We start from the raw sequence: 26,871 nt of genomic DNA, 5'->3' as shown, positions 1-26,871 counted from the left end.
ATTGCTCTTTTAAATAATTCGTTCCATGTCATATTATTAAAGAATGATATCTGTACTATAATTTTTGGGATAGCATTTGAAACAAATATCTTTAATATTCACATTATGTTTTAAATTATATTTATGGTAGTTGTTTAAAAAATTGTCCTACAAATATCATTTCTCTATTATTAAGTGATTCATATGTACCAAAAAAACCGAAGTAACAAAAAAGAAAAGAATTGAAACCAAATGCACATTTTAACATCTCACACATAGGTTAAGAGAAATGTATAAATAAAAGAGAATGTATGATGACCCATAAACATAACTCAATTGGTAGAAACGTTGTGAGAGTTCGAACCCCGACATCCCATTTATTTACCTTATGAGTGAATATGTAGCCACTATATACTATTTGACAAAAAAAAAAAAAAAAAACCCATAATATTTTTCCTAAATTACTGTTATAAAATATTAATTCATTCATCACCGTAAAACCTTGTGATAAAAAGAACCCATAATATAAGACCTTGTATCTTATAGGTACCAAAAACTATTTCCCAAATGGGGTACCTCATAAGTACAAAATTTTAAAATTTGAGACAACCATTGTGGATGGTCTTTTTTTTTTTTTTTTTTTTTTTTTTTAAGGAAAACATGCTTATAGCATTTCATTTATAATAAGAGTTTCAATATAATTGGGTATATTAAAATAAACGGCGGGACTAGCTAAAGACGTGGCCTCCCTTGCAAGAGCATGAGCAACCACGCTGGCTTGTCGCCTAACAAACTCCACCCTAGAGTTAGAAAAGAAAGTATTGAACAAAGAACGACATGAGGAAATAATGCATCCAAATTCGGACAAGTCGTTTCTAGTAGAAAGGAAGGCTTCAGCTGTCAACTTAGAGTCTGTTTCGAAATCCACATTGTCAAATTGCATATCACTCAACCATTGCAAAGCAGAGTGCAGCCCTAAAGCTTCACCCACTTCCACCGGAACAGTACAAGGGTATGTCATGGTCTAACTTGTTATAAACATTTAACTTAAAAAACCACAAATGATATTTGACCTTAAAAAAAGTGAGCATTTATACATATACACCTTTATTTTTCATACTTCCGTTCAACGCCTTATTTTCTCTATATCTCTCTTCTTATCGGATAATTAATCTATCACCTTTATTGGATATTACAATTTACACCTCTCTCTATCACATCTCTCTATCTCTTTACATCTATCAATCACCCTATATTGAGTGTTTATGAATTAATTTTCAAAAAAAAGTTTCGATTCCACCATGACATATCCGATTCTTTATTTTTGATCCCTCGTTTAGTGTATGTTATTCACATATGTCTATGCGTCGTCATGTTAACTGATATCTTTTTGTGACGAAAACAAAACCATATTCATTTATTCAAATTGATAGAGTACATAATTGAACCAGCGTGACAAAATGTACCATACCAACTCTACTAACATCCCCTAAAATAAAATAATATTGTGAACCGAACCAATCACAAAGCTCTCAAAGTGTCAACGCACTCAAGAACAAAATATAGGCAGGAAGACGAGGGACGGGGTAACGTTATATCACGCGCTATGTTCCGCGACTCGACTTGTGCATAATGCAGAGATCACGTAAAGGTCGCATGGAAAGAAGACCTACTTCTTCCTCTGCCCAAAGTTTCCATTTTTATCAACTTCCTCTGCTTTTTGATTTGTGGGTTTTACTCATTCTCTTCAGCTTATTGATCACTTGCACAGGTACTAAACTCCATCCTTTCTTTACATAAGGGTGGGTGAGATAATCTTATTGAGGCATGGTAGGACGTATAGGCAGATGTTAGTGGTTAATTTGTTGGTAGAAGATTCAGTGAATTGGAAAAAGGAGGTAGGAAATAGAAGTGTGAACAAACTACTATTTTCTGCAATACGCAATTGACGTGTTTCGATAGCCTCAAATAACATCTTGCTTTTGTAAAATGAAAACAATATTTTTTTTTTGTTTTTACTTCGTTGCAGACATATGTCTCATAATCTTATTGGTCAGTTTATTATTTTGTATGTAGATGGATCTGAAGAGCTTTCAGTTGGATTATCAAATTCGGATGAAGTTAACCACGGATTTTGTGAAATATCTGATACTGCTGATAAAAGTTGTATTAAAGAAAGTGATGCTTGCGATCCATCAGAAGCTTTATTATACTCTAAAGGTGAAGGTGCTGAGGCTATTGGTTTAGTTGGTGGTGAGTCACAAACTGATAGAGAAAGTTCTGTTTATGCGCTACTTGGTGGTTGTAATAAAGAACATACTGATTCGGCCAATAAAGAGGAGCATGTAGTTGAGAGTTCTGAATCTGCTGTCAAACATGAAAATGATGTCAAAAAATCTGATCTCTTATCTCGGGCTGTGCCTCTTGGTCTTGATGAGTTCAAGAGCAGGGCGATCAGTTCTAAAGTTAAGTCAGGCACTGATCAATCTGGAAGTGTAATACATAGATTGGAGCCTGGAGGTGCAGAATACAATTATGCTTCGGCATCAAAGGGTGCCAAAGTTTTAGGTTCCAATAAAGAAGGGAAAGGTGCCTCTAATATCTTAAGCAGGGATAAAGACAAGTATCTTCGAAATCCGTGTTCTGTGGAGGATAAATTTGTCATCATAGAACTTTCAGAAGAAACCTTGGTAGATACTGTAGAAATAGCTAATTTTGAACACCACTCTTCCAATTTGAAAGACTTTGAAATCCATGGAAGTCTGAACTTTCCAACAGATGCTTGGGTTTTCCTTGGGAATTTTACTGCCTCAAATGTGAGGCATGCTCAAAGGTTTGTTCTTAAAGAGCCAAAATGGGTAAGATACCTAAAGTTGAATCTTCAAAGCCACTATGGTTCAGAATTTTATTGCACACTAAGTGTTGTTGAAGTTTTTGGTGTGGATGCCGTTGAGAGGATGCTGGAGGATTTAATTAGTACTCAAGACAATCTATTTGCATCTGGAGAAGGCAATGATGATAAGAAGATAGTATCACCCCATCCCGATCCTGCTGAGAGTGAACATGTTCAGCAAAACACTTTTGAGGGGATGAATTCCCACCCTGCTTCAGATATCCCTTCTTCCAATCATGAAACGGCAAACAGTAATGTTCCTGCTCCAGTTGAAGAAATCCGTCAACCAGTTGGCAGGATGCCTGGGGATACTGTTCTCAAGATTCTAATGCAGAAAGTCCGTACTCTAGACCTAAATTTAATTGTTTTGGAGCGGTATATGGAAGACCTAAACTCCAGATATGTCAATATTTTCAAAGAGTACAGCAAAGACATAGAAGAAACAGATGTAGTTCTTCAGAAGATTAAAGAAGGCATTAAGAATCTCATTGACCAGCAGGATGTTATAGTACGTAATTTTGTCATGGATATTGTTCACAATATTTGTATTTGTACTTGAATCAAATTCATTACTATCCTACTCTATTCATTTTGGAAATGATTCGATGCTCGTGCAGGCAAAATATGCTGGTGATCTCAATTCTTGGAAGTCTCAAGTTTCTTTGCAGTTGGATCATCTACTCCGGGACAATGCTGTTTTGAGGTGAGAATTAAAATACAAGCTTTTCATAATTTCTGACCATATGAACTCAGGAGCTAATTTAGATTTAGTACCTAGTGTAAATATTAATTGGCCCAATAGACAGGGCCCAATATAGTTTATTCACATGTATTAGAATAAGGATGGGCATTTATTACTAATCGGTTGTTTATGTTGGAGAGACTAGGCTCGAATTAGAGGAATTGTTAGTTTGCAGCAGTTAATATATGATGTTTACATTAGTTTGTAATTCCCCTGTTGTGAAATTGTCTCTGTTGGACAGTTATCCACAGAGAAGTTCAATAATAGTGCAGGTACAATTTCCATTATTATATTTAATTCCTTATTCATCTATCAGTAAACTTCGGAGGTCTTTAAAACAGTAGAGTAATATTTGTGTCTCTCCCTGCCTTAATATTTCTATCGGAGTTCTATGCTCAGACCCAACAGCGACAAAAAAAATAGTGAACTACTGACAGTGGGTAAGACTCAGAATAAACTAGCCAGATCTGGCACAACAAGTGAACTTCTATTGAAAACACGGAAGCTTCATTCACATACACTGTCATTATCATTAAGAATTCAACTTTACAATAAAGTAATGAACGATGTATTCAAACTTGATGTTGGAAATTCTGCCTGAATTGCAGTCCCCTCTAGCCACCTAAGTGCGGCATTTGGGTTGCCTTTGTTGCAGTTGTAGTCTCCAGCACCATTGTTTTGGGTGTGAGGGGATGAATTTAGTCCTACATTGCCTAAGGCCTAAGTTGTGCTTATATAGTTTGGGCTGTACTCACCTTACAAGTCGGTTTTGTAGGTTGAGTTAGGCCTAACTCAAATTTTAAGATTCAGCATCTGCCGATTTTGATGACAAGCTTCTGCTACTAAACCAAAATTTCAATTTTTAGGATGGAAAATAGTTATTTTTATTCACGAACTGATGCATGGGTTCCATAAGTTACAGAAATTGCAATTAAAAAAGTTTATGTTAAGTTCTAAAAAAGTTTGAGTGAAATTAAAAATTGTGTGATTCAAAGGCTCTGCTGATATTGGTACTCCCTCGAAAAACGGAGGGTCGGACGGACCGATTGATAGATCATTTATGATTGAGAAAAATTTCTGAAAGAAAGACAAGGAAAGAATCAGAAAAAACCCAATTGGTTTTGCTCCCAAGGAAAGAATCCACTTTCTAACGGGGAAAACAGTTTGTACAATCTAATTTCCTAAACGACTGTTCAGTGTACCACCCTAACACCTATTCACAACAACTGATGTGACCACTTGAGCTAAGTAGCTAACTCTTTTTACTTTGTAGTCATTTGTTAGGAACCCAGAATTGAATTGAAAAGAGTGAATAGTTTTATTTAAAGAATGAGAAAGGATAAAATAGAATATGAGAGAAATCTCTCCTCCAAGGGTTTCCCCTTCACAAAGAGTCACTATTTTATTCACTAAACTTTACAAAATACTCAATGCCCTCTCTAACTCAATAAACCTCCTATTTATACAGGATATCTCTAACTAATCAATTAACTAACTAACTAAGTTCCTAACTTATGCTCCCTATTCTATATCCTAACATCATTCAACTAACCGACTACTTTCCCTTGATCCTCCTTTCTTCTTGATATCACTCTGGTTCCTAACATGGCAAGACTCATAAGATTACAGTACATATTGTAGATCTCGAAGAACTTGTTCATTGGAATAAAAATGTATTCTGTAGGAATCCTACTGTATGACGATAATACACTTAGGAAAGTTGACATTATTTACTGTTTCTGGTCCTTGCTCTAAGTTTAGTGGTTGCCGCGTTATTAGTTGAATGCATTTTTATCACCATAGTTTATTAAGAAATAGAAAGTAAGATTTTTCTTCTTCTTAATTGATGATGCTACGAACTATATAGTTATTTGGAATCTGAACTTTTTTCTTAATAATTCAGGTCCGAGGTTGAAAAGGTCCGGGAGAAGCAGGTTTCTTTGGAAAACAAGGGTGTGATTGTGTTTCTATTATGTTGTATTTTTTCATTGATTGCTTTGTTACGGCTATCTTTGGATATGGCTAAGAATGTTTATAGAGCACTTATGGTTGATAGAACAGTTGACTCCAGGGAATTTTGTGTGGGTAGATCTTCCTGGTTTCTTCTATTATTGAGTTGTATCATTATCATTTTCATATTAACTTTTTGACAGTCCATTTTTGAGATATCTTGTTATCTTGTGTGAGTTGCATAGTGATGAAGTTGCTTCTTTTTATATTGATCTAAAATCTTCAAGGTTTAGTTCGACATCACTTAGAGTGGATGCAATAACTAAGGTGGTGAGTTGCATAGTGATGAAGTTGCTTCTTGTTTAACACCTTTCCTCTGCAATTGTAGATAAAAACTAAGTAGTTTTCTTCGTTTCCCAATATCAATGTATCATCCATCATTCTCATAAAGTTACATTGGCAACAGTTTCAATCGTTGAATTTCAAATGCATATTCGCAGTCGAGGTGATGATGATGATAAAATAAATCTATTAGCTATCCAACATCACAATCATTGATCACTGTGCGTTCTTTCCTCAATTTTATGAGGATAAATAATTTCCATAAGCACATTGGTTGCAATGCTATTCCACTGGTGTAAACTTTGCAAGATGAAGGGAAATGATAAATCTGAATTATAATCATTAATAATTTACTATGCATGTATTGATGATATACATATTGATGAATGTATCTGAGAACTAAAAAGAAATCATAGTGAGATTCTAAAATACCAAAAGTAGCATGTGTGTTACACGAAGTAACTAGAAAAGGCAAATGTTATGTGTCCTCAACCTTTGAGATTTCGAGTTAGCGTTGTATCTGATGATAACAAAACACAAGTTGAATAGTGAACACTTATAAAATGCATCTCCTATTCACAAGATGGTTTTCTAATATAGCAATGGTTTTCTTAGATAAATTTTCAAATTCAAGCAATTGTGAAAACATGCACCAATTGTGCTAGACACATGGTTGAATTTTCTGCTCATATCTGTTGTAATTATTATTATGTTCAAGTCTGAAATTTTTGCAATTGGTTGATTGTATTTAAATTCCATTATAAATCTTTATTGAGGTTGATGATCCTCTCTGACCTTACATGAGATGTGTCTCCCTTAATCTAAATGATCAGGTGAAAAGTGAAATTATACTATAATTAAGACCTTGTATACAACTTAAGTCAGAATAAAAATTGTGTTGAATAACCGAACAACATTTCGGAGTTCAAATTCTGATCGCAACATCAATTTCAAATTTTTGAAGTAACTAGTTGTTTTTACTCAACCCCATTTATAACATTTGGGGACAGGTATTTGCATGCCAACCCTAATCAAGAAAATGCAGCAAAGAAAATCAACATTGGGAAGACCATCTGGAACCGATGCTTCTGATTATTCCTACCGTATGGTAGTTGATTCAAGTCAGTGCCATTCGCCAAAATACTAATTGTTCTAAAATTTTGATAATTTTATATCAAATCTATATTTTTTTAATTCAATCATGGTTTTTGTTAATTAGGTTATCAACTTGTTGCAAAGGGAAAGAAACCTATCTTTGTTATTTTGGTCCATTTGCATAAGGAGTATCAAGCTTCAAATCTATGGTTTTATTTCTCTATGAGCTTTCAGTCTTCAAATCTATGGTTCTTCAGCCATGTTTGCATATGAATTTTAGATTTGAAGCTTGAAAATCGATATGCATTGCAAACAGACTAAAAGAATCAAAATGGAATGAAATAAAGATAACAGACCAAATCGTTATCTGAAATTAAGTTAAGGGACCACGGGTGTAATTTTGCCATTATTTTAAAAATTTCAATATGGTCAAACTATTTTGTGATGCTCCTCAAGCTAAATTTGACTGTAGTTAATGAATTATCTTATAAGGGAGTTTCTCTTGCCAGCTAGGAGTAGTTCTAGATTGTGCTATTCTTAACTTTCTAAATGATGTTGTCTATTTGTGTGTTTGATGCTCATAACAATGTGACAATATTATTTTTAGCTTTCAGAATTTATTTAGACAGTATTAAGACGAATACTGATTTTGTATACTCTACTGCTATCTTTATTTGTGTTTGATATATATTTGAAATTTTAAATTGTGCCCTGCAGGCTTTGTTTCTGTTAGTAGGAGTGATATTTGCATTTTTACCAGGAAAGAAAGAGGATACACCAAATACCGTTGCCATTTCTTCTGTTATTGTTAGTGTTGTTTTGTTGATCATTGCGGACATAGGTTGCTTAACCTGGAGTTCTTTACTCTCCTTTATTGTTTTGAGTTTTGTATTTGAACCTTTTAAATGAGTTATATGAGAATGAGATATCTGTCAATTTTGTGAAAAAGGTAGAAGACGAAGCCGGTCGAGTTTGTTAAGATTATATGCCGTTCTATCTTCCCTAGCATTGCTTCTCTTGACTGCTACTCTTGCTAACCAGTATTCCCTGCTGAAGGTAAATTTGTCAATATTTCACTGAAGTTTTATTAACATTCAGGAGAAGAAACATCACTAAGAAAGCATCTGAAACGAATTTTCAATGTATTTTTTGAAGTCATGCACAAATGAGGGTTTTATATTTCTTTTTCTTTTTCTTTTGGTGCATACTTGTTATCTATCTATTTTTTCATTCTTGTTATGTTTCCATATTTATGTGTCTTCGTTGAACTCGTTTTTGCATCTTGTTTTCTTGGTGAACTCGTTTTTGCATCTTCATTTCTTTGTTGAACTAATTCTACATCTTTGTTTCTTTGTTGAGCTTGTTTCTACATTTCTTTGTTTCTTCAAATTGCATTACTTTCCATCACCCATGTGCTACATTAGATTTGCCATTTTTTTAATTACTGTAACGTCCCCAGGAACTAGATTTGCCATATTTTTTTGTAAAGTTGAACAGTTGATTTGGTTCAGAATCAACTGTTTGTTCAGTTTGGAAAAACAGAATCTGGTGTACCGAACCATAAACACAGTTCGGTTTGGGAAAAATTATAAACGGTTCAGTTCGGTTTTACTGAACCTTTTTGACAGTTTGATTTGGTTGGGTGTATGAAGAAAACTAAACCATGAACATCCCTAATCTAATCATATTACAGATGAGTACACCGTATGAATTGCATCTGCAGTAGCATATGCCTATACAGAGATCTGGGTATGGAAATGTTATAGCTTGATCACAGGTTTTTTCATGCTGCAACAATACGCTATAGTGAGCGGTACTGGAAGCCTGTTGTTGCGCGGTTTGCTGTGGCAGCTGTAGTGTCCACTATAGAGGCCCAAATAGCAGCCATTTGCAACCGCGAAGGCTGCCTATAAAAAACCTTGCTGTAATAGCCATTTTCCTGGATTTGGATGTTGTCTCGATATTATTGTATATATAGTATTAATTATTTACTATGCATAAAAAAATTAGCGATTTTCCCGCCATGCACTATCTCAGTATAGTGCTTTTGAGTTCAGTTGCTACGCGCCGCTATCTGAAACTGATAACTTTAGGTCTTCATTGTAGTTCAGCCACAACATGTGCATTTAAATTTCAAATGCATTTGCTACATAAGTTTATTGTTGATAGTTCACTTTTTCCTCAGAAATGCTCTTATGATTGCATGGAAACTCTTCTGTAGGTTATCCAATAATTTCGTAATCGGGGAACAAGCAGTTTTGATGTTGATTTTCCTAGTCTTCAAACTGGTAAAAAAAATTCTTCAAAATCTAAATATTTTTTTATTCATGTGCAAATTGGTGTTATAATTGGATATTTTGTGCATTAACTCCGATTTACACCTTACAGGTTTGTTGGTATATATACTCACTTTTCCGCTGTTCAAGATTAGTACCATCAAAGCAGTCGTTTTGCTTCTTTTTAACATGACGCCTCCCAAGAAAGCGTCTTAGCCTCATCTTTCCCTCATTGATCTGTAAGAATGTATCTCTTTTGAGTGACTGAGGGAATCTGACTTAGCTCGTGTAGAATTTTCCCTGCAAATTGTTTTAAAGACATTTTCTGATTTTATTCAATTTTTTGTTTTTGTATTTGAGTTATCATCCAAGTATTTGTTTGGTTTAGTGGTCAGAGAATTCTGTTTGCGTGCCAATGAATATTATTATTTGCCATGATTTTAAGGAAGCTCCCAATGGTAGATCCGGCCAATGTGCGGGGTGATACGGTATTTCCCCATGAATACAAACATACACCAAGTCAAGAGAGGTCCTGTTGAACTGTTGCAACATGAATAAACGCAGACTATTGTTAAGACTTGTAGTGAACTAGTGGTGATATTTATAGATTAAGCTATCAATTTTGCTTGCTCTTGAATTTACCCAAGTGCAATATACAATCCACTAATTGTGAACATAACAGGAATGATGCAAACTCTTAGATAAAGCATTACACATATGAGTTGCTCTTGCCCTGCATAGCTCTTAACAATTGGATTTTTATTCCTTCTTGAGTGATCGATCATGAGGTAGAAACCTACTATGCGAGTCAAACCATGATACCTTCCCACCGAATTTTAATTTAAATGTTTTTGTGTCTTCAATGCAAGTAGGACATGCCAATTTACCATGAGTCCCCCATCATAACAACATTTCATAAGCAGGGAAATCATTAATGGTCCACATCAAAGCCGTTTTCATCATAAAATTTTGTTTTCTGGAAATATCATATGTCAAGGCACCACTTCACAACCTTTTCAAGTCATTAATCAAAAGTTGTAAATAGATACCAATATCAGCTGCTGGAAAACAAAGATCGTCAACTTCTTTGCAAACACACCAATTCTGGGGAGCTTGCCTTAAAAAATGTTTATTTATTTCAATCTCCAATTGGTCTCCACAATGCAAACTGGACATCATTGCCTCAATCATCAATATATATCCTCAATACAATTTGGTTCTACAGAAACCAAATGAGATGGGACTATTTCCATGAATGCTTTCAACACAACTTTATTTGGGAAAATACAGAGCTGACAGGATCATCATCTAAGAAGTTATATGGCAACCTCCTTTGGTGAGTTGGGCGAAGTGTAATTATGATGGAGCAGCTCTAGGCATCCTAAACATGGCTGCTTGTGTTGTAAGAAACCATAATGCTGTCAACCTTGGTTGCTTTGTAGTTAACAAATGTATCAAGTGTGCCCTCAGTGCTGAACTTATTGGTGTATTGTATGCATGCTATTGGAATTGCCTCTTTCAAAGGATGGAATTGCCTCTTGTTACCTTGGCCTTTATGGAACAATAATAATTAGAGCGTTTATGACGTTTGTGATAGTATGAGAGAGGACTATGCAAGAAATAAGTTAATTCTCCCTCACTTTAGATTTATAAATCTTTAGAGCGTTTTAATTTGGTCTCTCATCATTTCTTGCGGTCACTTTTTTGTTCCTTTTCAATATAGGGCTATGAGGCTTTTGCAACTCACCTTTGCTTTTAAAAAAAAGTATACAAAGGCTTGTGATATCTGATATAGACTATTTATGTTGTTGTCAAAGGCCATGCTTAATTGCTACAATGTGATTTTTCTTAAATACATTTTGTTGTGTATAATTTTTTCGGTTAAATATTTTTTTGATCCCTATAAATATACAAATTTTTCGTTTTAGTCCTTCTAAAATTTTCCATCTTCACATATGAGGGACGAAAACGAAAAGTTGATATATTTATAGGGACCAAAAACATAATTAACCCTAATTTTTTTAATACGAATAGAATAAAAAAAAAGATGTAAGAGATTGTGAAAGAGGGAAGATGGAAGAATTGCCAAGATTAGATAATAATAATCTTCCCATTCAAGCTCTTTGTGAATTTTTTATCCCTCGTTTAATCTAATTTTTTTACATTTTTAATTTATGTTTTGTTATAAAACTCTAATTTTTTTTGAAAAGATTTATACAATGTTTTACACATTTCTGCACAATTTCATTAAAAAAATACTTAAATTAACTTAAAAATAGGGATTAAAAGAAGTGATTGAAAATTTTATATGGACTAAAAGTTGAAGAAATATTTTAGAAGGATTAAAACGAAAAGTTTATATATTTGTAGGGACAAAAAACATATTTAATTTTTTTTTTATCCTCCCCAGTTATTTAAAATAAAAGAAAACATGATTAAAAATTGAAATAGAATATAATTATATTAAAATTAAAAGGATTTAAATAATTATTAAATAAAAAATAAAGGGTCATAAATTCGTTCCTTCGTTCGTTCTCTCTTTCGCTCATTCCACTCGTGTGTGTATGTATGTAACTCTCAACCTCACTCGTATCTTTCCGGTCGCCCCCGCCACCGCCGCCGTGTTCGGGGCTCCTCTTCCTGACGCCTGACTCACAAACCTCACCATCAACTCCAAACGCCATCTTCAAAGTCATACGTACTTCATTCTTCATAGGTTACAATTTTACATTTTGTGCACACCAACTGTTTGAATAAAAGCTTCACTGATATCTTTTCCACATTTTACTTCTCAGGGTAACTTCTTATCACTATCCATGAGGCTCTATGAAGAATTCAAAGAGATATTAAAGATTCAGAAGCTTCGAAGATGTGTATCCTTTGCTGGATTCTACGGCTTCACTACACTTATCATCTATGCTTATGTTAACAATACGTACGTGGGTTGCAAGCAAAAAAACATGGTTTGAATTTTGATTTTGTTTATTGGTTCTCGGGTTAATATCTGATTTTGGTGTTTCAGAACTAGAGCAGGGTATTCTAGAGCTGACCAATACTATGCATCATACCCGGCTGGTACCGAGCTTTTAACCGACACCTCAAAGGTCTTTGCAATGTTACAATCTTGGAAGTGTCGTTTATTTGATGTTTTTGTTCTCAAGTATGATTGTAGCGTTTAAATTTGTTGTCAGTTATACAAGGCTGCTCTTGGAAACTGCTTTGAAGCTGAAGAGTGGGGTCCATTTGAGTTTTGCGTCATGACAAAACACTTTGAGCGTCAAGGAAAGTCACCATATGCATATCATGCTGTGAGTTATATCATAAATTCTTCATATCTTTTCTTTATCTTGTGTTAAATTTTATATTGGTGAAGATTTGTAGTATTGTTTTATCCTATTTTATTTTGATGTAACCATAATGTTAGCAATATGAGGAAAGAATGCTCATTGTAGTCCTTATTTCTAGAAAAAAATGGTTTTGTCAGTATGACTGCTCTTTCTTCATTCTTTTGTAACGTAACTGTAAGGGTTAAAACTGAAATAAAGTTCTTTGGACAGTTTAATCTAATGAAGCCATACAATCAACTGAAACAGTAAACTGAAATGTGGGAGTTATAAGGTTGGTTTGGTCGCTGGGGTGGGAGAGTTCAGGAGCGGAGTGATAAGGGTGGTATCCGATTCAGTTCCCACCTCTAGCAAATACTAACAAATTAACAATTAACATAATAACTTTGGTTGTGTCAAAAGAAAGAGTAAACTGAAATGTGAAATGCTGAACAGAAGGAAATGATAGAATTGTAATATGGAATCTAATCCATTTAGACAAAGTTTAGCTAGTAAGGAAAGTCAGAAGGAAGAATCCAGAGGAAGAGGGAGTATACAAGGCTGACTCAATTTCAACATGCCCTCTTCATTCACTTATTTCTCCGAATATCACATAATCATTAGCATATTTTCCATTACCGTTTCTTTCTATCTCCACGTCTTACTGATTAATTGGATCAACAGCCACCTGTTTAAGGGCCTCAACAGATTCTGTTATTCCAGCTGGATTGCAACATGTACTCTTTTAGTTTTAGGTCTTAATAGTATCAACCAAAAAACAATAGATATATGGCAGATGCAATGCAAATACTTGCCTTAATCTTCAGCAATAGTCTCTACCACGTTTCTATGCTTGTTGAATTTCATTGAATTGTATTTCATTCTTTGGGGTCTGTGAAGTGTTTAGGAACCAGTTTTGAATTCTTTAGGTTGTCTTTTACATGTCAAAGATATACACAACATGTTCAAGGGATTTTTTTCAGTATTTTAAAGATAGTATGTAGCGAGGTCTTTGAAATCAAGTGTTAATTTTTTGATGCTGCTTATTATATATTGGATGTTAACACCATTATATTTTGTTTTAACTACAATATGTTGCACTTTTACAGCAATACATGGCACACCTCCTTTCCCATGGACAGCTTGATGGAAGTGGTTAAAGTATGATAGAGTGAAAAGTTTCAAACATATGAAGACTTGTAAAGCCAAATGAGAATACTTGAAGTTTAAGTCGGGTTTTGAACTGCTTTATATTCTATACTCTTGTGTTATTTTATCAATAATGGTAAAGTATTTGATTTCACTCATGCTATTTACCATGCTATTCAGTCATACTAATTTATCTTTTTCTGAATCGTGCCTAGGCGCATTAGATTGTTTGAAAAGTTTAGTGTAAGTAATTGAGTCCAGTATAGTGTCATGATATTATTCTTTCAGTGCAAAGATATCAATCTTTATGTCGTTATTGAGTAAAATCCTAAGTTCTGGTTTGAAGTACTTTGTTAAAATACGAAAAGTTAAGTTACAAAAATAAATATATGATTTTTTTATGATAAAAAAGGGGTGAAACCTCGAGCGAAAACAGGAGCAATATTATACAATTGTGCATGCTATGGTTCAGACCTGCTTCATTATTTATCAACGTCTACAACAAAGAGGAGTGCTTGAGACACTTTCTTTCCAATACTAACTCTTAACATTTTTGACATTATATTTATATAACCACCCAAACGACCACTTTTGAATCGGGTTTTCATTATTTTATTTTATTTTTGACAGTTTTTCTATCTTTTTAAATATTATTACCACGATGATATATGTGACCAAGTAGAATTATGTGAATTGACGCAAAAAATCATTCACATTTCACGCAGTTAGTATATTGGTGATAGTTAAATTGAGATTGAACTCTCTAGATTTTAATATATATTTTGATTTAAAACATGACTTACCAATTTTAAATTTTAAATCGTCCAATTTCAATCAAACAACCATTGACATTGACGTGATTAATGTGTGGTTTGATAGCTATAACAAATCCAAAAAGATAAAACCCCATAGATCTTTATGATTAATTGCTTTACTAAATATATGTTTAGACATGAGATTCAACAAGTTCCTCTATTAGAGCTTTGTTGTACTGAAAGCCTTCAATGTCAAAACTCGTCATTCTAAGACTCGTGTTACCAAAGAAAACAGCTTGTGGTGGAACCTTTAAAAACAGGTTTATTGAGGATCTTGGTTGCTTTCCAGTGAATACAAGAGTTTCTAATGTTCTTAATGCTGGATTGATTGTCGCTATTGATATTGCTCATTGCAAAGGGTGTCATCGTCTTGTGTTCGAATGTGATTCTAAGTTGGTTATCTTGGCCTTCAAGTCTCATCACATAGTTCCTTGTCAACTTAAGAATAAATAGAGAAATTGTTTGAAATTGATTAGTATAATGTATGTTTTATCATACATATTTATCGTGAAAGAAACCATTGTGCAAACAAATTTGTCAATGTTGGTTTTTACATTGAACAAAGTCACTTACAAGGTTTTTTCTCTTCCTCATATAAACGACCAACAAGAATATGATTTTTCAACTTTGACTTCGTTTTATGGTTGGGTACTCTAGACACAACACTGAGACTCAATTCTTTAGATGTCAAAATAATCACGCAACCTAAAATAACATTCATATTTCCTCGACCCCTATGTCTTTTCGATTTAAATTCTTCATGGTTTCTTTGTACACACCACCCGTTCACATCTCAAAATAAAATATTGCTTTCTTTGATCGAAGACATGATCAAATTTCTCTATAATTACTATAAATCCGCTTTGTTGCTTCACAAAGAATCAAGTTAATCAAATCATCTCAGACATTATATTTCTTTTCTGTAAAAAAGTTTTTCCCACCATCAACATGCACCTCAATTTCAATAAAATCAACTAGAGATTCAACCATAGCCACAAATATATGAGACCTATAAGAGCTTATCATTCAAAATGGACCGAGCGGAAGATAACTTCCTACGAGGCTTGCTTTTTTGACATCCATTGTTTCCTAGAAAACACATGGAAATGACCAAAAACCCAACGGTAGTTAACTACCGCCGATTTTCTAGTTATAAGCACGCGATAGTTAACTACCGCTTGAGTGTTTTTGATCATTTTCATGCGCTTCTAGGAAACAATGGTTGTCAAAAAGCAATTCTCACTTCCGATAGCATTGAAATGTGCATCCAATAGGTCTGCCGTGGACATTTTAGGAATTTTTGGGATCATATGAGCAATATGGGGGGCGTAAACAGCAATTTCATTTTTTTTTCTTCTTGTAAAACAACAATGCCAAGCCCACTCAAAAATCTTCTCATCCCTAACCTGAGAAAAACAGACAAGTGAAAAGCAGTATCGCTCATTAGTGTTCGTTGAATCCCTACCAACTCTCAACCTCGCTCGCTCGTATCTCTCCGATCGCCACCGTCGCCGCCGTGCTTCACTCTCTTATTTCATCTTAGCTGCGACATTTCGTAACAGGTGAGTAGAAAATTTACCTGTCAATACTATTTTCATATTCTCAATTCTAATTTTACGCATTTGCATCTCTTTCATTTGGAATGCTTTAAATAATAATTATATCATTTGCTTGCGTAAGAAATAAATTATTGTGACTAGCGTCAATACTAGCACCGTCTTTCAGCTTTTCTATTTTTGTATATTGATTTTATGTTCCCGATTTTCTAGAATATGCCACAAGTTAGTTGAATTTTGTTTTTGGTCAAGTTGCTAGTGGCTATAATTTCACCAAAGTGGAGAATCTGAAGTTCGAATCCAATCCCTGCATATTGCAATGCATCTCGTTAAGCTCACGGGACAATTATATTAGTGATATTGTTACAATAGTTTATCTGACGGGGATAATCAGAACAATGAAAAATTCAGTACAAAATCTCATATGCTCGTTATACATTGTTATAGATTTTATTGTTGTTCCTTCTATCTAATTTATCTTAGAAAAAAAATAGCACTTTAATTTGTCTTTAAACAATTAAAAGCCTAAAACAACAAAATTCAGAACTTTAATCGTAATAAATAAACAAAATGAAGGCGCTGTTGGGTTGCCCTTGCATCCCATACTATTTGGCGTCCTAATGATCTCAACACAGGCAGGCAGAATCAGTGAGAAAGTCGTCTGTCTAGTCTAGGTTTAGATTTTCCTTCTTCTCTCATCCTCTTGTTGTACTCAGCAATGCAATTGATGCAAATGTTTGTTTGTTTGATTGATTTCAGGTTCAAATAAGAAACAAGTATGCCACATAAAACCCGACCCATGACTGCAATCTTGCTGTTTACAACATTAAATGCAGTTTTGTGTGCAACCATCACTCCAGTCTACGATTTTGTTTGCTTTCTTCCTTACTGGGAAAGAAGGGTCAGTCACTCACTAATATTTCTCTCTTTTTCCTCTCCCAAATTTATTATCATCATTATTGTTGTTGTTGTTGTTATAGTAAGGAGAATATATCTTCTACCTAAAACAGTAAGGAGAGTAGATTAGATGGAGGATATTCAAATCGTTAAGAGGCAGATAATTATGTAGAAAAACCATTAGTAAAGACCTAGATATTAATGAGTTAGATAGAGATACCATATCCGACAGAACATTATGGTGTCGTTTGATCCATGTAACTGGCTGGGATAAAATTTGGTTTTGGTTTTTGTTGTTGGTGTTAGGGAATTAACCATTAAGGACTGTCGAGTTGAGAATATATGCATTTCTTGATCATATAATAACATTTATAGTTAATATGGCTTTTTGATCTAGAATTGACCAATTCTATGTGATATATTATTGGATGCTTTGTATGTAGCATGTTTAACTGCCACTTGAAGAGAAGTAAATAAGCTTTGCTTTCTCCTTCAATTGCCATCTGATTTTGAAATGTGCATTATTAATTAGGATCGTTTAACTTAACTGTTTGAGAATCATATTGCAGCTTACAGAACTGTGAACCAAAGCCATGTCATCTTGTGCTATATATAATGTAAAATTCAACGAGGATAAGATAGTTGAAAAATGCAGCTCAGTCATTGTAGAGAGTAAAAACTTATGATGATAGTGCTAAATAATACGTCCCTTAACCTGGCTGGTTCCAGTAGTTGGTAGTTTTTCAGGAGAATTTGTCTAGATCCCTTTCCACAAAAAATAAAAAGAAAAATGCAAGTTGATTGAATTTGTAGCAATAGGTGTAACATACATTCTCCATGTAGCCTATGCAAGATAAGCATTGTTCTATTAGATGTATGGAAATGGGCGAGCCTCAAGTAATTCAGTATGTGTGTGGCATCTTGCTTGGTGATGACTAGTTTTACAACTATATGCAATTGATTTGTTAATTTGTATGTTTGACTGATTCTTTACAAAATCTTTACAGAGGGAGAGGCGTCGTCAGGAACGTGAAGCTTCTAACCATGGAAGGATCTAGCCTTTTAAATTTTATTTTTTTCTTTCTTCCTCCCTCTCATAGTGTAAAAATAATCTCATAATTGTCTGATATTTGTGATTGGATTTGAAGATAAGCAGCCAGCAGTGGGAAAACGAAGGAGGGGATAAACCTGAACTTTTTCCACAAAATTGAGTTTAGCTAGAATCAATTTTGAAAGGAAAGGAAGACTCACGTCATAATTGGATACCAAACATCCTCTTGGAACCATAAAATCACGTTTGTTTGATGCTGGTAGACAGTCCCACATTCGTTCGCAGCAAGTAGCAAAACCATAAATTGAACGCAACTCTTGGATTGATCGTTTCTTATGTTCCTACTTGTGGAATCCATGTTCAATCTATCAATATATATGTATGTAAAGATTAAACGTAACTTGTGGATCAATTGACTCCTTGCCGTTAATTTATGTTCGCTGTGGTTTTTTTTTCCTCGTTTACATTTTTTATTTTCTTGACTATATTCAATCTCCTTGTTGAAGAATGTTGATCACCTCTGATTTTTTTTACATCCGCAAGTCGCAACTACATACACTCTGCTTCTCTCACATATCTTCCTTTCTTTTATTTTTTATTTTTGAAAGATTTGTCTTACACATATCCATTACAATAAAGCAATGGTTTTTAAGCTTCAATTTGTATTTTGTCAGAATTCTCTATTAATTTTTAAGACAGGGATGGATCAGAGTTCAATTTGGTTATAATTATAACAAGGGAGTTACATGAAGCCAACAGCTATAAAATCAAGGCTACGTAACTTGTAGGACCCATCTTCCATTTATCAATATATATGTATGTAGGAACATAAATAATCAACACAGCAAGTAGCAAATCTATATACAATAAAGAAATCAATCACCCTTCATTTTATAATCAAATGTTGAGAAGGGAGGCCAGTTGGAAACATTAATTCAAATTCAGTGTAGAAGGAAGTCAATTTAAAAAGTATGCTCTTATACATCCCTCATCTCTTATTTAAAGAGTACACCCTTTGTGATCTAAGAATGTTGATGAACGAACTTAGTTTAAATTATGTGCCAACAAGGTAATTTTTTATTGATATTTTAATTTAAATTTAAAGAAAGACATATAGTTTTTTCTTCTTACTATCTATTTGTGTCGAGTTTGAGCTAAATAAAAAAGGTCGTAACAAATTCGAGTTATGCTTTGAGCTGATTCAATTCTTATAAGTCAATCTAAACTAAATTCGACTTAACTCAACTCATTTTAAACCTTATTATATACCTAATGATCAAACTTTAGGTAATTAAAAAAAGTATTTATTTTTTGTAGAAAAATCAATTAAAAAAAGTTATCTATAAATGTGAATGTGATATCAGTCTTTGAAGTCCAAACGACAATCTTCCTACTATACTATCTATGAGTGGAAATAATTAGTGTGAAAAATACCAGTTTTCTAGCGACGACGGTAGTTTGTGATGGCAATGCGTGGAACTTCGAGAAGGGTTTTGAGTTCCGTTTACCGAAGCATATCATCATCTTCCACTGTTGATAAAGCTTTTCCACCTCCTCCTCTTGTTTCTTCACGAAGAGTAGTTGTCACCGGTTAGTAACTCTCCTTCTCTCAAATTATGTACTGATCTTATGATGTTGTAGTAATGAAATTTCGTGGTTTTTGAATTGTAGGTTTGGGAATGGTGACACCTCTTGGTTGTGGAGTCGATAAAACATGGAACCAACTAATTGATGGAAAATGTGGGGTAAGGGCACTGTCTTTGGAGGATCTCAAGATGAATGCTTTTGATACAGAAACTCAGTTGGCTACATTTCATCAATTGACTTCCAAAGTTGCTGCACTTGTTCCCGCTGGAACTAACCCCGGTGAATTTAATCACGAAATTTGGCTTAATTCTAAGGTACAGCCATACCATTTCGCCATGTTTGGATAAACAGCTTAATTAAGTGGTTATCACATACGTTTTTTTTTTTAAACAAATTCAAACTGTTTTCATATAAGGTATAAAGAAAAGTGTAAACTAGTTTTACACTGTTGTCCGATAAGAATTTAGTTTTTGACAGTTATTTAAAAAAAAAAAAAATTGGTTGTAATATAGGCTTACAAGACAATAGGGTTGGTTCTTATTGGATGACGGTGCAAAACTATTTTACACTGTCTTTTTCATAAGCTATGCTAGAGAACTTACGGAAATAAGCTGAAAACCGCTATTGGACATGTCATAAGTTGTTTCACAAGCTCTCTCAAATATTTTTCTAGGGGACTATGCTAGTAGATAAACTCAAATAAGTCAATCCAAACAGACTCTAAAACTATGGTGAAAAGCTGCCATTGCCATAAGTTCTTAAAGGAGAATATGAAGTATTTGACTTCTTGGTAGTTTGTAATATTATATTTAAATTGAAAGGAAAAACTATTTTTCCTGCATGAAAGAAAGTAATCTGAATCTGCAGTGCGAAAAGGATAAAGAAAACAAAGTTGGATAAGTGTTATTATAAGTTTCTTTTTGGATTTTTGCTCAAAAAAAAAGAAGTTTCTTTTGGATTTGATATTATCTGCTATTGCTTTGGTTTTACTTATATGTGCTGCATCTGAATAACTATTATGCTTATTGGTTGATGCCATTGTAGTATTGTGACATTTCCCTTAGGAACATCGATCCATGACAAGGTTTATAGCATATGCACTATGTGCTGCCGATGAAGCTCTTAAAGATTCTAATTGGTTTCCCACTGAGCAGGAACACAAGGAAAGAACGGTATGAAAATTTTTATATGGTCAATTACAACTAATTTTTTCTACAATTTCCTTGCATTGTATTTTAACTTCAAAACTAATCAGGGGGTGTCTATTGGTGGGGGAACTGGAAGCGTTAGTGACATGTTAGACTCTGCACAACTGATATGTGAAAAGGTCAGTTCGTGGAAAGTCACTGATTCTGAAGTAGTTTGCTGGTCTTTCCTCATTCAAGTTTTTTTTTTCAAAGTATTGTAATTTGATTGGAAAATGATTTGTTGATTTAAATAAACTATTGCATTTAATTTTTACCTATTCTCCCCTGTATGCAGCGCCTTCGTCGCCTTAGTCCATTTTTTATACCACGGATACTGATCAACATGGCATCAGGGCACGTTAGCATGAAATATGGGTTCCAGGTAAAAAAACTACTTTCAATTTATTGGTATTCTATACTACAGATTTAATGAGCTCCTGTAGCTGCTGGACAGGCAACCACATTGTCCTTTACTAACTTATGTAGATATACTTTTTAAAAAAAAAAAAACTTCTTTAGATATATAAAATGCAGGTTATTGTATTTTAAGCATGAAGATTATTTGTTCATTACACGATAAATTGACCTTGTGTGAAACTGATTTAGAAAATATATCTTCTTGATTCCATGCTTCGTACTCTTTTAAAAATTAAACTAACACCATATCCAATCAGAAAAAATTAGCCTCTCCTTCCTACTTGTCACTTCGGATATAATTATGTCAAACATGTTTTAAGAGATTGGTTAGTCAATCAGGACATATCTCAGGTGGAACAATTATAAGTTTTTAACTCAAATGGTTGCAATTTAGAGATTTGTTAGAAAATTATATCTGAAAAACAGGGTATTAAACTGGTTGTTGTTGTGGAGATATTCACATATTTTTCTTTACTAACAACAACTGTATTAATTATTAATCATGAGTAGATTTTTTCCCTATTCCTGAATACAGGGGCCAAATCATGCTGCAGTCACTGCTTGTGCTACTGGGTCACATTCTATTGGTGATGCAATGAGAATGATTCAATTTGGGGATGCAGATGTTATGGTGACTGGAGGCACCGAGTCCAGTATTGATGCATTATCAATTGCAGGATTCTGCAAGTAAATTATAACTAGCACCTTGTGTTTTATGTTAGTGCCAACCACCTTATTAGTTATTTGTCTTTGTCCCTCTGATGCTTAAAAACTGATATTGGAATGCAGGTCTCGAGCCTTGAGTACAAAATATAACTCAAGCCCACAAGAAGCATCGCGGCCCTTTGATAGTGGTCGAGATGGGTTTGTGTGAGTAAATCAACTCTGCAGATTTGTTTCTTCTGATGATCATCCATTTATTTTGCTTAATGTTCACTTTCTGGCTTCAAATTATTGTTCTGTTTGGCTTGCTGCTTATACCCAATTTATGTTTTTACTCAGGATAGGTGAAGGTTCTGGAGTCTTGGTCTTGGAGGTAAGTTAAATTTTTTGTGTGGATCATCTATCCTTCCAATTCCTGTTCTCCTTCTTTGTTTATAATCTGACCTTTTTTTGTTTATTCATTTCCCTATTGTTTAGGAACTTGAGCATGCTAAAAACCGAGGAGCCAAAATCTATGCAGAGATTCGTGGCTATGGGATGTCAGGTAATTTATTGTAGGATATGTAAAATCTTCTCCCCAGTCTTAGTTTTATTTGTGGTTGATTTCATTTCATATGGATTTTGACTAGGGGATGCATATCATATTACTCAACCTCCTAGTGATGGGAGAGGTGCCATTCTGGCCATGACTCGTGCTTTAAAACAGGTTCTTTCATCATCCTATGTTGATTTATATTTGTTATGCAGCATTATAAGTTTTATGTTTGCTAAGCTGCGAACTTATTATGTATGAATAAGTGGGAGGTAACCCTCACCCCATGAGCTAGCCTTTGGGGTTGAGTTAGACTCAAGTCCAAATTCTAAGAGGTCGAGCCTCAAGCCTTAGCTCTTGCCCTCTCCCAAAGTTTTTTTTTTTGTTGGAATGAAGTGATAACACTTGTTTTCATCCTCAACTCTAACGTTGGCATAACATTGACATTGACCACTATTCAAGCATCGAGGTCTGGCGGTTTTGGCAATGGAAGCTTGTCCACCCTGGTTGACGACTTGACATCACCCAAAGGTTTTAGAGTTATAAAACTACAACCATCTCCCCCTTTGTCTTTTCCATCAATGTCACTGTGGCTACTATATAAGCTTGGCTATTTGAAGATGGAATTTGAGTCTTCATGCATCTGAGCTAGAGTTTCATCATTGTCATTCGCCCACCACTCTTCACAAAAGAACTATTGGTTGGTGCAGTGTTATCAACTAGCAGCTATAGCGTAGTGGATTTTGAATAATTCTCTATGAAAACTGCAATGCCATTCAAGTTTTGTTATTAGGGCAAGAGCATCAGTTATTCCAGTTTCAGCCATAGCAGTTGTAGTGGCAGTAGTGGTAACCCAGAATTTCTAGGGTCCGCAAATCTCCCTATGTCCAATGCACCAGCTCACTCAAATGACAGTATCCCTCTCATTCTCTCTTTATTTATTGGCAACCTGTTCTATTTCTCTTATTATCCCAGCTTCCAACTACTAACAAACACTCCGTCAACTAACAAACATATTACACTACATTTTTAACTTTAATTGTCACTATGAGATCTATCAATTGCAATAAGTGTGTGCACAAGATTGCCAAACTTCTGCCACAACCAGTACTGGTTAGATATTAGCATAGTTTGAAAGTGAATAAAATTAGTTAGATATTAGCAAAGTTTGAAAGTGAATAAAATTAGTTAGATATTAGCAAAGTTTAAAAGTGAATGAAATTATCATGTGAAGGAGTTTATATTCAAGTGATTTTGGCATATATTATTTCAGGGTGCTCTTCTTTTAAAAAAAATAAAAAAATCAGGGTGCTCTAGATACCTATTCAGAAGAAACTAAGGGTGTGTTTGGATGGAGGGTTTAGAAGGGGAAGGGAGGGGAGGGTTTACTTTTCATTTTGAAATTACGGACACTACGAAATGTTTTTTAAATAGTTAACATATTAACATTATAAACGATCATATAATACTTCAACCACACTTAATTTATTTTAGAAAAACATGTTATATAGTCCGTAATTTAAACAAGAAAAGTAAATCCTCCCCTCCCTTCCCCTCCTAAACCCTCAATCCAAACACACCCTAAGTGTTAATGATATCAAACTTTTCATCCATGTTGTATTGTTGTTGTTTTCTCTCTGCATTTATGACGTAGCTATTGTCTCGACAATCTTCATTTTAAATGATTTCCTTTTCATATATTTCAGTCAGGTTTTCATCCTTCTGATGTGGATTACATCAATGCACATGCTACATCTACACCTTTAGGCAAGTGAAGCAGATCCATCCTAACGGATTACAGCAATTTAAGTTTGAATATTTATCATGTTTGAATATGAATACTACAATAGTGGATGATTATGCTTATGTTATGAAGTATCTCACCTGAATTCTTTATACAGGTGATGCAGTAGAAGCTAATGCTATCAAAACCATATTCTCTGAGCATGCTAGCTCATCTTCTTTAGCCTTCTCATCCACCAAGGTAAGAGTGGTTGCAAGCTGCATGACTAACAAATTATATGCTCATCTGTTTGGCTGTCTTATCTAAGTATTATCCCCCTCTTAGATGAAAGCTCTCATCCATGGGAATGGAGATTCCATTAAAAATTTAAGAGAAAAAATTGGATAGGGTGAACATTGACAACTTGATTCAAGTCCATAACTGTTCCATAATTTCACTGATTTCAGGGGGCTATTGGTCATCTCCTTGGTGCTGCTGGAGCTGTTGAAGCAATTTTTTCTGTTTTAGCAATCCGACATGTAAGCAACGTTTTGACATTTTGTGTGCGAGTCACGGGGAAGCATTTTTGCACATACCGTGAATTTGTGCTTAATCTATAGCCAGACCCTGTATGCTTAATCTAATAGTGCGGCTCTTTTGATGTTCTTATCACAGGGAATCGCTCCATTAACTCTCAATTTAACTAGGCCAGATTCTGTATTTGGTGACGGTTTCATGCCATTGACTGCTTCAAAGGAGATGCCAATTAGAGTAGCTATGTCAAACTCTTTTGGTTTTGGAGGAACAAATGCTTCCCTACTATTTGCTTACTCTGGATCGGACTAGTAAGATAGGTGCATCTCATTCATTCCCCAGGCGTTATTCTACAAGAGCTAACACATCATGCTGAGGAGAATTTAATGGCCTAAAAGCTTTAATGCTGAAGTATGTGCTTTTCCTTACATTTTAAAACTGCTCTGTTGCTTTTGCTAAGCAGTTTTTCAATGTGATTAGCTTTTAATTATTAACCCTCTTATGATTATTCCAATTGCATTGTGAGAACATCTGGCCATGATGTATGGTGCAATTCTAAATAGGTCAGGAATCAAGATGGTTGAGTTGAAGTAGACAAAAATTTTGTTTTGTAATTTAACTCTGAAATGAAATAAATATTTTGATAAGAAAAAAAAACGTTATTGTTTGATGTGTATAATATTTGAATCTCTGTTTAGAAGTTTTAGTTACAAGAGACATGAGATGATAAATAGGTGACAAAAGCAGAGAAAGAAGCCTTTGTACAAAGAGAGAAATGTTTGGAGACAGGATTACATGGGTAGAAAGATGCAATTTGTCCAAATGTAAATTGTGCAGAAAAGTTATAGTCGGCTACAATTCTACTCACTTGATTTGAACATACAAACTCTTGCACAAGGTTCACAAGCATATATGTTCTGTGCAAATACAATATTATACTATGACATTTATTTATATTAATCTACATTGATATAAATATTAACAAACATTTTAAAAAACATGTATAGTTTTATTACAAGGGTGTTTTTGTTGTTTTATATAAAATATTTTAAAATGATTAAAATAAAAATATTCAAAATAAAATGTTATGAAAGTTATAATAATATGAAATTTAATTTAATTTATTTCCAAATTAAATATATTTTTTTGTCACAGGGATAATTGTCATTTACATACAATATACATCATATGATTGTTATATTTATCTAAACTAAACTATATAATGCAAGTTATCTAGTTTTTAGATGCAAATTAATGGCACGTATAACCAAAATCAATTAAATGATATTAAATTGAACATACATTTAGGATACTAGTCTTCCTTTCACAAAAAATCAAAAAATAAATCAGGATATCATGTCATGATATTGGGATTTCGATTTTCAGCAACAAGACGTTGTAATTGATTAGGACCATCCGATTTAGATCAATGACTGATATCATTTAATTGTGTTAAACTTGTTTGTAATCCATCTGACCTAATATCAACGAGTGTGATTTATTACAGCGTGAAATAGTGCTTTCCTACTGCACCAAATCCAGATCCCATCATATTGTCAACGAAATGGAGATTCACTTTTGCTTATCGTAGTGGAAATAAAGAAGAAGAAAAAATTGAATTTCCTGCTACTTCAGCTCAAACAAGAACTATGTGAATCAACACAACTTTATTTGCAAAACTACGTTCATAAAAATTCAGATATACATGCCCTTCATTTCCTATAAACATCTTTTGCATATAAGTAACGTAGTGATTATTCATGCCCTTGACAAATAAAATACAAGCTACACATAACCATTGTAAGTGACTTCCTTCAAAAAAAAAAAAAAAAAACCATTGTAAGTGACTAATTGTGATAAGTTCAATTTTTTTGAGACATAGGCAACGGCAAAATCAAAACGTTCATGGGAGAAGATTTTTGACTTAACGACGGAAAAATCCCTCACATGGATAGCGACAGCGCTAACCCTAGGAGCAGCGGCGATATGAATATTAATTTTTATAGGAAAATAATGAAATTTTTGTCAAGCCAACAAAAAAGGATATAAAAGTCGCCTTAGTTATCATTAATCAATTTTGTAAAAACAAAAAAAAGAAAATGACAAGCAGTTTAATTTTCCTAAAAAACATAACACAAAAATTTCAAGGCAATATCGCAA

At 34.0% G+C, this 26,871-nt stretch overlaps 5 protein-coding genes across 8 annotated transcripts; all 5 read left to right on the top strand.

Annotated features, from left to right (window-relative positions):
• Positions 1-1,500: 1,500 nt before the first annotated feature.
• LOC25484193 (SUN domain-containing protein 4) lies at positions 1,501-5,836 on the top strand. The gene is made up of 4 exons (XM_024779427.2): positions 1,501-1,750; positions 2,056-3,380; positions 3,490-3,575; positions 5,518-5,836. Exons 1-4 carry the CDS (start codon positions 1,612-1,614, stop codon positions 5,762-5,764), a joined length of 1,797 nt encoding a protein of 598 aa, XP_024635195.1. The 5' UTR covers positions 1,501-1,611; the 3' UTR covers positions 5,765-5,836.
• A 1,109-nt stretch (positions 5,837-6,945) lies between these two features.
• LOC112418606 (uncharacterized) lies at positions 6,946-9,707 on the top strand. Its single transcript, XM_039827286.1, has 6 exons — positions 6,946-7,027; positions 7,126-7,172; positions 7,719-7,842; positions 7,951-8,057; positions 9,223-9,289; positions 9,390-9,707. The coding sequence occupies exons 1-5, from the start codon at positions 6,946-6,948 to the stop codon at positions 9,232-9,234; spliced, it is 372 nt and encodes a 123-aa protein (XP_039683220.1). The 3' UTR covers positions 9,235-9,289; positions 9,390-9,707.
• Positions 9,708-11,792: 2,085 nt separating this feature from the next.
• Positions 11,793-14,043, top strand: LOC25484190 (uncharacterized). Of its 4 annotated transcripts, none has more exons than XM_024779847.2 (5): positions 11,793-11,968; positions 12,073-12,212; positions 12,300-12,381; positions 12,469-12,585; positions 13,710-14,043. In XM_024779847.2, the coding sequence occupies exons 2-5, from the start codon at positions 12,094-12,096 to the stop codon at positions 13,758-13,760; spliced, it is 369 nt and encodes a 122-aa protein (XP_024635615.1). In that variant the 5' UTR covers positions 11,793-11,968; positions 12,073-12,093; the 3' UTR covers positions 13,761-14,043. The 4 variants fall into 4 exon arrangements, with proteins under 4 accessions (XP_024635615.1, XP_024635612.1, XP_013468413.1 ...); XM_024779844.2 differs by having other exon boundaries at positions 11,793-11,975; XM_013612959.3 differs by having other exon boundaries at positions 11,793-11,993.
• Positions 14,044-15,956: 1,913 nt separating this feature from the next.
• On the top strand, positions 15,957-18,560 carry LOC25484189 (uncharacterized). Its single transcript, XM_013612958.3, has 3 exons — positions 15,957-16,126; positions 16,880-17,021; positions 18,025-18,560. Exons 2-3 carry the CDS (start codon positions 16,899-16,901, stop codon positions 18,073-18,075), a joined length of 174 nt encoding a protein of 57 aa, XP_013468412.1. The 5' UTR covers positions 15,957-16,126; positions 16,880-16,898; the 3' UTR covers positions 18,076-18,560.
• Positions 18,561-19,436: 876 nt separating this feature from the next.
• LOC25484188 (3-oxoacyl-[acyl-carrier-protein] synthase, mitochondrial) lies at positions 19,437-25,390 on the top strand. The gene is made up of 14 exons (XM_013612957.3): positions 19,437-19,658; positions 19,740-19,969; positions 20,720-20,827; positions 20,911-20,982; positions 21,138-21,224; positions 21,795-21,946; positions 22,049-22,129; positions 22,262-22,295; positions 22,400-22,466; positions 22,552-22,628; positions 24,161-24,221; positions 24,356-24,438; positions 24,645-24,716; positions 24,853-25,390. The coding sequence occupies exons 1-14, from the start codon at positions 19,532-19,534 to the stop codon at positions 25,021-25,023; spliced, it is 1,422 nt and encodes a 473-aa protein (XP_013468411.1). The 5' UTR covers positions 19,437-19,531; the 3' UTR covers positions 25,024-25,390.
• The last annotated feature ends 1,481 nt before the right edge of the window (positions 25,391-26,871 follow it).

This window comes from Medicago truncatula, chromosome 1, assembly GCF_003473485.1.
Source record: "Medicago truncatula cultivar Jemalong A17 chromosome 1, MtrunA17r5.0-ANR, whole genome shotgun sequence".
NCBI lineage: Eukaryota > Viridiplantae > Streptophyta > Magnoliopsida > Fabales > Fabaceae > Medicago > Medicago truncatula.
Note: the sequence above shows the minus strand (reverse complement) of the source record. Positions and strands in the feature narration are given on the sequence as shown.

Bases quoted from the DNA above. Each gene is read 5' to 3' on its own strand.
- LOC25484190 (XM_024779847.2), top strand. From the start codon at position 12,094: ATGAGGCTCTATGAAGAATTCAAAGAGATATTAAAGATTCAGAAGCTT. The intron at 12,213-12,299 runs GTACGTGGGTTG...TTGGTGTTTCAG, and splicing joins TATGCTTATGTTAACAATAC to AACTAGAGCAGGGTATTCTA. The intron at 12,382-12,468 runs GTCTTTGCAATG...ATTTGTTGTCAG, and splicing joins TTTTAACCGACACCTCAAAG to TTATACAAGGCTGCTCTTGG.
- LOC25484193 (XM_024779427.2), top strand. From the start codon at position 1,612: ATGCAGAGATCACGTAAAGGTCGCATGGAAAGAAGACCTACTTCTTCC. The intron at 3,381-3,489 runs GTACGTAATTTT...ATGCTCGTGCAG, and splicing joins TTGACCAGCAGGATGTTATA to GCAAAATATGCTGGTGATCT. The intron at 3,576-5,517 runs GTGAGAATTAAA...TTAATAATTCAG, and splicing joins CGGGACAATGCTGTTTTGAG to GTCCGAGGTTGAAAAGGTCC.
- LOC112418606 (XM_039827286.1), top strand. From the start codon at position 6,946: ATGCAGCAAAGAAAATCAACATTGGGAAGACCATCTGGAACCGATGCT. The intron at 7,028-7,125 runs GTCAGTGCCATT...TTTGTTAATTAG, and splicing joins CCGTATGGTAGTTGATTCAA to GTTATCAACTTGTTGCAAAG. The intron at 7,173-7,718 runs GTCCATTTGCAT...TGTGCCCTGCAG, and splicing joins AACCTATCTTTGTTATTTTG to GCTTTGTTTCTGTTAGTAGG.
- LOC25484189 (XM_013612958.3), top strand. From the start codon at position 16,899: ATGCCACATAAAACCCGACCCATGACTGCAATCTTGCTGTTTACAACA. The intron at 17,022-18,024 runs GTCAGTCACTCA...AAATCTTTACAG, and splicing joins TTCCTTACTGGGAAAGAAGG to AGGGAGAGGCGTCGTCAGGA.
- LOC25484188 (XM_013612957.3), top strand. From the start codon at position 19,532: ATGGCAATGCGTGGAACTTCGAGAAGGGTTTTGAGTTCCGTTTACCGA. The intron at 22,629-24,160 runs GTTCTTTCATCA...CATATATTTCAG, and splicing joins TGACTCGTGCTTTAAAACAG to TCAGGTTTTCATCCTTCTGA. The intron at 24,439-24,644 runs GTAAGAGTGGTT...CACTGATTTCAG, and splicing joins TAGCCTTCTCATCCACCAAG to GGGGCTATTGGTCATCTCCT.